Source organism: Echiichthys vipera, assembly GCF_963691815.1.
Source record: "Echiichthys vipera genome assembly, chromosome: 5".
NCBI lineage: Eukaryota > Metazoa > Chordata > Actinopteri > Perciformes > Trachinidae > Echiichthys > Echiichthys vipera.
This window is the reverse complement of record NC_139830.1, coordinates 1,884,739-1,895,960: the sequence shown is the minus strand read 5'-3', so window position 1 is coordinate 1,895,960 and position 11,222 is coordinate 1,884,739. Positions and strand designations below refer to the sequence as shown.

Here is an 11,222-nt window from a genome sequence, read left to right as displayed (position 1 = left end):
TCCCTGTCTCCCGCTGCTCTGCCTGCCCTCGCCTTGTTCTTCTGTCCTCCCCTCGCTCATGAAGCATTTATTATAATACTTGCTTTCTGGAAATTCTGGGTTCCTCGTGTCTGCAGAGTCTGGGGCGGCATACAGGGAGGATTTCATGTTATAAGCCGTAGAAATAAAAGCACAGAGAATGTCCTGATATTCGCAGTAATTTCACATTTTCCGCAGCTGTTATCTCACACACATGCGTCATTGTGCGGAATAATCTGCATGTATAGAGTCGTACAGCAGTGTAAGTGGGGGAAAGATGACTATCTTTGCAGTTAGAACAAAGAGGCATCTGTTTCATTTCCGTCCCCTGCAGGAATTTGAACATGCATTCTGTGAGCTGCTGTACATGAGTCTGACTTCTGCTTCTTTGTCTGTGTTGCAGTAGGAGAGTAGCCATGGACGTCGTCTCCTCGCTGGTCTGCCCTCTCCTCTTCGTCCTCCTGTCCTCCCTCCCCTCCTGGTCCTCCTCCATGCTGTGTCCGAAGCGATGCACCTGCCAGAACCTGTTGCCGTCCTACACGGTGCTGTGTGCCAAGACGGGCCTCCTCTTCGTGCCGCCCAACATCGACCGCCAGACGGCCGAGCTCAGGCTGATGGACAACTTCATCACTACGCTGAGGCACCGCGACTTCGCCAACATGTCCAGCCTGGTCAGAAGTCACTTTTATGCACTCATTCTAGACACTGTCACAATTTTTTGTTCCTTTGTCCTGAACACACAATCCAACGGGGCTGAGGAACAACTGGCTGTTCTCATTCCCAGGGTGCAAAATACCAACGTTTTGTTGAGGTCTGTAAGAACTCCAAGGGCGCACTCACACTGTCCATCCGTACTGTCTAGTCTAGTTCGTTTGACCAGTGTGAGTGCATAAGTACCGCGTCTAGGAGCGGCACGCTTGCCGTCCACGGCCCGTTTGGGAGAGGTGGGTTTTTGTAAAGCACGTTTGCACGTGTACGAGCACGAGCGTGCGCACGTGTACGAGCACGAGGCCTACGGCGGCTCTGAGGTCATTTCCTGTGCGCCTGTTGGGACGTAGAAAAAAGAAGGAGGGACCATGCGCGGACATTTCAAACAATGGCGGTGAAAGGTTCACGTTGGTGTGATGCGGAGGTGGAGTGTTTACTGCAGATTTGGTCGATGAAAAGATTCAAAAACAGTCGACAAGACGCACAAAAACTCTGAGGTCTACAGAAAGATCTGGAAACAAAGCCACGCATCGCTATGACGTCATCAATGCGTGTGACGTGTTACGCCATGATGACATATAGGCAGCAAGAAGCATTCGCCGAGTGTGAGTACAAACGGGCCTGGAGGGGGGGACAAGGACCCTAAAGCACGGGGCACGGGACCGCATGCAGACGTCCAATGGTGCCACAATGTTCAAATTCAACGTCACTGTAACTGCAGCAGAAACAGGGTTCAGTCAAACATGTCTGTCGTCACCGAGCACACTAAATTTAATTATTTCTATAGTTCTTCCCTTCTGTGTGGAGTTTGCGTGTTCTCCCCGTGTCTGCGTGGGTTTTCTCCGGGTTCTCCGGTTTCCTCCCACAGTCCAAAGACGTGCAGGTGTTCGGTTCATTGATGACTCTAAATCACCCGTAGGTGTGAATGGTTGTCTGTCTCTGTTCGTCTCTATGTGTCCTGTGATAGACTGGCGTCCTGTCCAGGGTGGACCCCGCCTCACGCCCGATGTCAGCTGGGATCGGCTCCAGCCCTCGACAGGGACAAGAGGTTGAAGATGAATGAATGTAGTTGTGCTGTTACCTCCACCTGCAGTCAATTAAAACCTATATTTGAAAGAAGAAGGTAAACACCTGGTATGAAAGGACGACCAGAAGGCATTCTGTGTAATGTAGGACATCTCTACTTGAAGTATAAGGATAGGAGGAAGGCTGTGAGGAGTGGGTACTCCAACAGACAGTAAAGTTAAATTGCATGACTTGAGTTGAGGATAACTTGTAGAGTAGAAGCGGCGGAGCACTACAGATGATGAGCAAAGGAAGGTTTTTTAAGCGTTCTGCGTCCCGATGAAAGGAAAGCGCTCTCCGTTCACGAACACGTAAACACGGCGAGGAGAGTTTTCATGTTTATTCCACATTGAACGCAGGAAACATTGGGAACATCTGCTCCTTCCAACACATCACACTGGCTGAGGTGACATCTATTACGTCTTAGAGATTTCACCAATTAATTGCGCTGTAATCATGGAACGGAGGTGGAGAGGCTTCACCGCACGCCACACAAAAAGCAAAAAAAATACCAACGTGGTGGTACTTAAAACACCAAATAGTGACTCTCGTCGCAGCTGGAGACTTCCTCTGGTGTTTCCTCTCCAGCGTGATCCACAACAGCACAGATGATGTTTGCTCACACACAAGGCACCAATGGGAAATTGGCTTTTAATCATTTGGCGGCGAGCGCCACGATGTCTCCGGTGATTCTCCAAAAACAGGTTTACAAGTGTAATAGGGTTGATTCACCTACTCTGGGGTTTCATTCATTCATTCATCTTCAGCCGCTTGTCCCTGTCGGGGTCGCGGGGGTGCTGGAGCCGATCCCAGCTGACATCGGGCGTGAGGCGGGGTCCACCCTGGACAGGACGCCAGTCTATCACAGGACACATAGAGACGAACAGAGACAGACAACCATTCACACCTACGGGTGATTTAGAGTCATCAATGAACCGAACACCTGCACGTCTTTGGACTGTGGGAGGAAACCGGAGAACCCGGAGAAAACCCACACAGACACGGGGACAACATGCAAACTCCACACAGAAGGGCCCCAGCCGGGATTCAAACCAGGAACCCTCTCGCTGTGAGGGGACAGTGCTAACCACCAGACCACTGTGTCGCCCTTTTTCGCCCTTATAAAAGTACAATTATCTATTCATGAAGCCCAGACTTCATTGATCACCACTTTATCTGTAATTGTAACTGTAATTACTAATATTATTATTAATAAAGGGACGGCTGCCGGTTTAATCCCCACAGCCCTGAGTGAAACATCAGATATCTTTTATGACCTCCGACCTCCCTGTCCAGGACAGAACGTACGTCAATCTAAGGGCGCCCTCCCACTGTGCGTCCGTCCCGTGCCCCGTGCTTTAGGGTCCTTGTCCCCCCCTCCAGGCCCGTTTGTACTCACACTTCCTGGAAGATTGTGACGAAAAGTCGTAATATTTTAAGAAAAAGTTCTGGAGTAGTCCATGAAGTCTTCCTGTTTAAGGTCTACGTCGACTGGGGACATGTGGTGGTTACCTGGACGTAACCCCAGGTCTATGAGGACGTGTTTAACCTGAATATTTGCCGACAGGTCTAATTTCCCGTCCACTGATACTTCATACCCTTCATATCGTAACTTCCCTACTTCTATGAATAACCCGATGTTTCTGTGCATTTCCAGATCCACCTGACCCTGAGCAGGAACACCATCAGTCAGATCCGTCCGTACGCCTTCGCCGACCTCCAGGACCTCCACGCTCTCCACCTGGACGCCAACCGCCTCACCACCCTGGACGACTCCCACTTTCAGGGCCTGGTGAACCTGCGGCACCTCATCCTGGCCAACAACCAGCTGCACGGCATATCGGAGGGAGCCTTTCAGGTACCAGCACCCGAATGCTCATGTTTTCATGTTTTCATGTGAGTTCGCAGAAGGCGGTGGTGAGTGAAGGATCCAGATCTTGAATTTTAGACGTTTAATTTGGCTGATTGGAAGATCCGAAGTACTCACTTTTGTTTGTTCAGTTGTTTGAGAAATGAATGAATTGTTGACCTCTGTGGTCTCATGTAATGCATGTAAACATTCATTCATCTTCAACCTCTTGTCCATGTCGGGGTCGGGGGGGGGGGGGGCTGGCTGCAGCCAATCCCAGCTGACATCGGGCGTGAGGCGGGGATTTAACCAGACTGAAACGATTAAGACCAGCAACAACACGAAGACGAGCGTAACAGGAGCGTGCGTTGTGGCCGCGCGCCTACAGGAAGCGCGTGGAGCAAGTCTCCCAGTGCGCCGGTATTTGCCGCACTGAGACGGTTGTGCTGGGACGGATACCAGAGAGGACAGAGGCCATGAATGACTTATTCACAGACGCTTCTACTCAAAGGGCCACGATCCTTGAACAGCCCTGACCTAGATGCTTTTGTTCTAGCTTTGCTGTGTGTAACAGCATTCATTCATTCATTCATCTTCAGCCTCTTGACCCTGTCGGGGTCGCGGGGGGCTGGAGCCGATCCCAGCTGACATCGGGCGTGAGGCGGGGTCCACCCTGGACAGGACGCCAGTCTATCACAGGACACATAGAGACGAACAGAGACAGACAACCATTCACACCTACGGGTGATTTAGAGTCATCAATGAACCCAACACCTGCACGTCTTTGGACTGTGGGAGGAAACCGGAGAACCTGGAGAAAACCCACGCAGACACGGGGAGAACACGCACCACGGACAGCACCAAGGATTCGTCAGTACACAGTTTTTGGGGCGACTGCGGCTCAATTGAAGCCTGAGGACGTCAGACCGGTGACACGAGAGAAAGGGCAAGTGACCTTGAACGAGAGGAGAGTTACTTTTCAAAATAAAACAGGAAATTCACAAGACAGAAAACCCAAAGACAGGACAGATCACCGCGGCGTGACACTTCTATTCAGCACTGATTTATTATTTTATAGTTTAATGCAGTAAAAGCCCTGAAAACGAACCAAATCTGTGTACAAATGAGACCAAGGAGGCAAGAATATTCTTGAAAAAATGACATTTTTATCTTAAATCGCTGCTGCTAACAAACCTGCCGAGTTTCTCAGTTTAAAAAAAGTTCCTGCAAAGTCAATTAAAGCTCCTTGCGCTCTTTTTCGTGGTGGTGCGGGGGGTCAAGTGCTGCGCGGAGACGGCGCCTCGTGTCTGGCTCTGACTCTGTTTAACAGACGCAGCCAGCCGTGCCTGCCTCCTCTGCCCAGCTGGACACCTTTTTAATAACCCGGCGCTAAAATAAACTCCCCCTCTTCATTAAGTGACACTGTCCTTTCTCTGCTCATTAAAAGTCCAGCGCCGAAGCACCAAAGTGTCCCCTCAGGTCCGGCTCTCAGACCTCTGCAGGAGCTCCGCAGACTGACGTGAACTCTGCACTCACTAATGGACCGGACCTCCTGAACCTGAGCCTGGTCTCTCCCCCGTCTCTCCATCCCTTTCACCTCCTCTCTCCTGCCCGTTTCCCTTCGTTCCAGTGTTCAGCCAAGATCTGCACGGATTTGATTGCTTATGTTTGATTTAAAAAAAGGATTTTGGTCGTAAGGACTGTTGGCAGAAGCCCAGTCTCAGTTTCAAAGCCAGATGCTCCGTATGCCCGTCCATCCACCCTCAAACTGAGCGTGAACACGTTATTTTCAGCGTTTTTTTGGAGAGGACAGCGAATCGGGGCGGGTTTATTCATACAGCACATTTCAACAACAAAACATCTCAAAGTGCTGCACGTAAAACATTAAAAAGCAATTAAAACGTTTAAGAGAGCTGAGTCTGAAGGCAAAGCTCTCGATCTAACGGTCAATCTTCGTTCCTGTCCTCACCTGTGGTCATGAAAGCTGGGTCAGGACCCAAAGAACCAGGTCCAGGTCCAAGCGTCTGAAATGTGTTTCCTCAGGAGGGGGACTGGAGTCTCCCTTAGAGAGAGGGGGAGAAGTTCAGCATCCGTGAGGAACTCGGAGTAGAGCCGCTGCTCCTTTGCGTTGAAAGGAGCCAGTTGAGGTGGTTCAGGATCATCTGGTAAGGATGAACCCTGGGCGCCTCCCTAGGGAGGTGTTCCAGGCACGTCCAGCTGGGAGGAGACCTCGGGGAAGGACCCTAAAGCACGGGGCACGGGACGGAGGCACAGCGGGAGGGCGTAGTTATTTGTACAAACAGCGGATGATTTTCTTTGAACTCCTCCTTTAACCGTCTTCTGTCATTTCGATTGAGAGTCTCTGTGTCCAGAAAGCTGTAAAGCCCAAATCACTGTGATGAGAATTGCGGCGTTGTGACACTCAGACAGCGTCCTGATTGTGTGTGAATGACGAGAGCAATTACAACTAGGACGACGACAACACTTTTGCCGATCAACAGGCTGTTATCTCGCTCCTTCCTGTTAGCTTCCTCTTTGTGTTTGTGCTTGTAATGTTCGCTGACTCGTGGCGTTTCAGCTGATTGGGAGAATTGTATGAAGGCAATTAGAGAAACAACATGTTTTGAGTGCACGCCATTGACCAGGGTAATTGATCTCCATTGCTGTCTTTCTGTTTCTCTCTCAGCCCCTCTCTCTTCTTCCTTCATGACCTTTATCTCCATCCGTCCAGCGCTCACTTTTCCTCTCTCTGCGATTAAAGTTTGATCCTCTGATTGTGCTCACGGTCTCTGTCTCTGTCCCCCCCAATGCAGGACTTCCTGGAGACTCTGGAGGACTTGGATCTGAGCTACAACAACCTCGTGAACATCCCCTGGGACACCATCGCCCTGCTGGTCAGCGTCAACACCCTCAGCCTCGACCACAACCTCATCGAGAGCGTCCCCGAGGGAATTTTCTCCAACCTGCACAAACTGGCCAGGTCGGGATCACGTGAGACCGCGTTACAGCAACCACGCACTTTCACTTTGCACCGCAAATACAAATACAACAAAAGTAGTTTAATCTTTATAAGTGTAATTCAGTAAGTGTAAAATCATCCCATGGTCTTTTTTTCGGCACTTACACACATCAAGTAAGCCATCGAGAGAGTGGCTAACAGTGGTTAGCTCGGGGCAGCACGGTGAAGGCATTCAAAGGTCTTTTTTAACCACTAATGCTGCTGAAAATAACAGCAAACCTCTGCAGCAGCATGAGAAGAGTCCCTACACACATAACAAAGCACCAATGGGCTCCTTCCACTGTAATGGACTTTACTATGAGAGGAGCTGGTACAGGGGCCAGTAGGTAAGTCTTTAAGGGCGCACTCACACTGTCCGTCCGTCCCGTGCCCAAGCATGTTTCAAGGCTAAAGTCTGGTTCCTTTGACCAGTGTGAGTGCAACCGTACCACGTCTAGGAGCGGCACGCTTGCCGTCCACGGCCCGTTTGGTAGAGGTGGGCTTTAGTAAAGCACGTTTGCACGTGTACGAGCATGAGCGTGCGCACGTGTACGAGCACGAGGCCTACGGCGGTTCTGAGGTCATTTCCTGTGCGCCTGTTGGGACGTAGAAAAAAGAAGGAGGGACCATGCGCGGACATTTCAAACAATGGCGGTGAAAGGTTCACGTTGGTGTGATGCGGAGGTGGAGTGTTTACTGCAGATTTGGTCGATGAAAGGATTCAAAAACAGTCGACAAGACGCACAAAAACTCAGAGGTCTACGGAAAGATCTGGAAACAAAGCCACGCATCGCCATGACGTCATCAATGCGTGTGACGTGTTACGGCGTGATGACGTATAGGCAGCAAGAAGCATTCTCCGAGGCCCAGGTAGTGTGAGTACAAACGGGCCTGGAGGGGGGGACAAGGACCCTAAAGCACGGGGCACGGGACGCACGCACAGTGGGAGTGCGCCCTTAGTGGTTAAAAAAGACCTTTGAATGCCTTCACCGGCAGCAAGAAGCATTCACCGAGGCCCAGGTAGTGTGAGTACATATATTGTAAATTATGCATAAGTGTGTTTTAAAATCTTGAGTGTCTTAAGTGGTAGCTTCGTGTGCTTCTGGAAAGTACAGTTGTATTCAAGCCCTTTATTCCTTTAAGTGTACTTTAATATTATGATTAAATACAGTTAAATTAAATTAAATTTAGCCTCATATTTAAACTATTTACACAACAAAATGAAGCCAAAGTGTACTGAGCTCTTTCCTTAAGAACTATTACAATAAGATAATATAACAATACTATGTTTTCACTAGGGACGGGTTTGTATTCAGCGTCTTTTGGCTTCTTTTCACTGTCAAATCCAACGTTATGCAGCTCTCTGTAACTTCACCTTCCTTCCCTGAACACTTTTTCAGTGAAAGCCTGAACAGTGACTGTGGTCTTGTTGCACCACGATCAACGATTTCAGCAGTATGTTTGAGTGCAGTAAGCGTTCAGCACTGCAAAGGGTCGATGATATAATAGGCCGTGTTTACAGCCTGATGGATGTTTATGGCCTCCTTTAACTCGTAGGTTTAGTTTTATAGCACCTGCCCCGTGTGATGCAGTCTCAGCTGTATTCGACAAACCACAGAGGCAGGTTTTCTTCAAACAAGTGTTCATTCAGGAGGAGTGTGTGTGTGTGTGTGTTTGTGTGTGTGTGTGTGTCACAGACTGTATAAAAAAATGGACGTAGCGTCTCCGTCGAGGTCCATTCTCTCACCTTGATCCAATCGTCCTCGCCTACAGGAGTCTCCATCTTGTCTTTGACTCCGCCTCATTTCCTCTGACCAAAAAGGGCATGTATGTGACGTTGGGGAGAGGGGCGTACGTCCATCTGGCTGACGTTTACCTCCGAGGAGAAGTGAGGGCCAGAGGCTAGCTGTCACTCAAGAGGCCACGCCCCTAATTATTCACAAACTTTAACCTCCAATAAAATAAAAACTAGCCCCTCCCCCTCCGTGTTGTCATGGAGATCTGAGCTAAACACACAGACTAGAATGTTCTTTTGTCCTTAAACAGGTTTAATGATGCTGTGTAAACGGCTGTTTAACATGGGGCTCAATGAGAAACTGCTCTGTTATGAAACCTGCCCCTAGTGGACACTCAGAGAACTCCTGATTGGATCAACCAGGAAGGAAGCTGTGGTTGGGGCTTGGTTTAATACTTGTAGTGGCCAAACTTTCCTCAACGCAGCCTTAAATTGAAGTTAAAGATGTGAGAAATGTGCGTGAGCTGCTGTTTCTCCTGCTGCTGCTGCTTGCTTCCACGTAATAAAGCAGGAGGCACAGTATAAGACCGCAAACCCTGAAGAACCGGACTAGATGCAAAAATCAGCACAAAAAGATGCAAAATGATTAAGAATAGATGCAAAACCACCACAAAAAGATGCAAAATGACTAAAAATAGATGCAAAACCACCACAAAAAGATGCAAAATGACTAAAAATAGATGCAAAACCACCACAAAAAGATGCAAAATGACTAAAAATAGATGCAAAACCACCACAAAAAGATGCAAAATGACTAAAAATAGATGCAAAACCAACACAAAAAGATGCAAAATGACTAAAAATAGATGTAAAACCAGCACAAAAAGATGCAAAATGACTAAAAATAGATGCAAAACCACCACAAAAAGATGCAAAATGACTAAAAATAATTACAAAACCACCACAAAAAGATGCAAAATTACTAAAAATAGATGCATAACCACCACAAAAAGATGCTAAATGACTAAAAATAGATGCAAAACCACCACAAAAGATGCAAAACATTAACAAAAACATATTAAACAACAGTTAATGGATGTAAAATAAGCACAAAGACAAACAAAATGACTCCAAAACGACCAAAAGTCGTTTGTTCTTGGGGGTCTTGTTCCTGTAGACGGAGTGGGGGGCCTCTTACAGGTCTGCGCCCAGGGGCTCATTGACTCTGAATACGTCCATGGCCGTGACGTCACCTGGGCATGTGGGGTTCATTGTCCGGGTCTTTCTAACCCTAACCAAGTGGTTTTCATGCCTAACCCTAACCGTCACTGTGAGTAGGCTAAAAACCACTCATGTAAGTTTTTGGTGCCCTGTTGTCGTGGAGTTTCGCAAGATATCATACGACTTTGTTGACATCGTACGAAGCTGTTCATGTTAATGCTGAAAATACGTCGTTAACCAAATGTCGTAAACTACTGTGGACTCAAAGGTAACGTGAAGAGGTCCACATTGCTTCCACCTAACCCTAACCAAGTGGTTTTCATGCCTTAACCCTAACTCTCAGTGTGAGTAGGCTAAAAACCACTCATGTAAGTTTTTGGTGCCCTGTTGTCGTGGAGTTTCGCAAGATATCTTGACTATGACTTTGATGACATCGTACGAAGCTGTTCATGAAAATACGTCGTTAACCAAACGTCGTAAACTACCGTGGACTCAAAGGTAACGTGAAGACGCCCACAGTCTGTTTAGAAATGCTGTTTAACTTGTTAAAACTACTTATTATTCCTGGCCCCTGCTCGGTAAAACACTTCTAGTTTGGACTTTTACAATTAAAGATCGTTCTTATGATATTTTGGACGAGTACGTTTACTCTCCTGGCACAAAATAACATTTTAAACCCCCGGTAATCGATTTTAATTCCCGTCCCGACGACCGACAGTCATTGATGTGCAAGAAGCCGCAGCAGCATCCAGGAGAAGAAGTCATGCATTTATTAAAAACAGTGTAATGGCTTATTTCTGCCCCGGAGACACAAAACTTATGGGCCAGCTGGTGTTCCTCTGAATTTGTCCGCGTGCACAGGTGAGTGTTTACCTCACACACACACACACACACACACACACACACACACACACACACACACACACACACCAGTGCACGCTCACAAATGAGTACACACCACCAGGCTGCTGCCCGTGAAATGACATAATTGAAATTTGTAAAGTGCCCCACGCTCGCTGCTCTCAACTGCTATTAACTTCTTGTTAAGTCAACGTTGTCCATTATTTCTGGGGGGGGCGATAGTTTTTTCTCGTTTACGACAGTAAACATTTGAACGGACCTACATTAACAACAAATTACTGTCAACTCCTGGAGACGGTGCAGCAGCAGCAGCAGCCTGGAATATGTGCCTCACTGTTGGATCGCATTAGTCCGATGTATGTTTGTGATTAAGCTCTTGTTCTGTGAGCTCGGTTTCCCTCAATCTGCACTCTCGTCTAATCACCATTTGATAATTCCTACACCTTAAAGAAGGTTAATAACAGATTCAGAGACTTGTTTGACGTTTGCTTAAAGCTATTCTTAGTTTTCTGGCAAGTATTCTCACAGCGCTTCCCTTTAAAGGTCCCACCCTCTTCCCCCTCCCTGACCTCTGACGCTCCCTCCTCCCCCAGCTTGTGCGTTGAGAGAGTTGCTGCCTTCCAATGCCATGGGAAGTCCGAAGTTTCGGACCTCTATTAAGGCAAAGTGCACTGGAATGTCTCTTAAAGTTGAACGACCTACTATCAAATTTGAGGGAGATCGACCCAAATTCGCTATAGGGCGCCCTCCCACTGTGCATCCGCACC

General features: G+C 48.0%; 1 protein-coding gene across 1 annotated transcript in view; it reads left to right on the top strand.

Annotated features, from left to right (window-relative positions):
* Nucleotides 1-434: 434 nt before the first annotated feature.
* The window catches only part of LOC310947237 (leucine-rich repeat and fibronectin type III domain-containing protein 1-like protein), a gene marked incomplete at both ends in the record, with an annotated part of 43,970 nt that continues 33,182 nt past the window's right edge, over nt 435-11,222 (top strand). Inside the window, 3 exon segments of the mRNA XM_083914001.1 lie at nt 435-689; nt 3,449-3,649; nt 6,454-6,620. Of these exon segments, the coding sequence (XP_083770127.1) occupies nt 435-689; nt 3,449-3,649; nt 6,454-6,620 (623 nt within the window).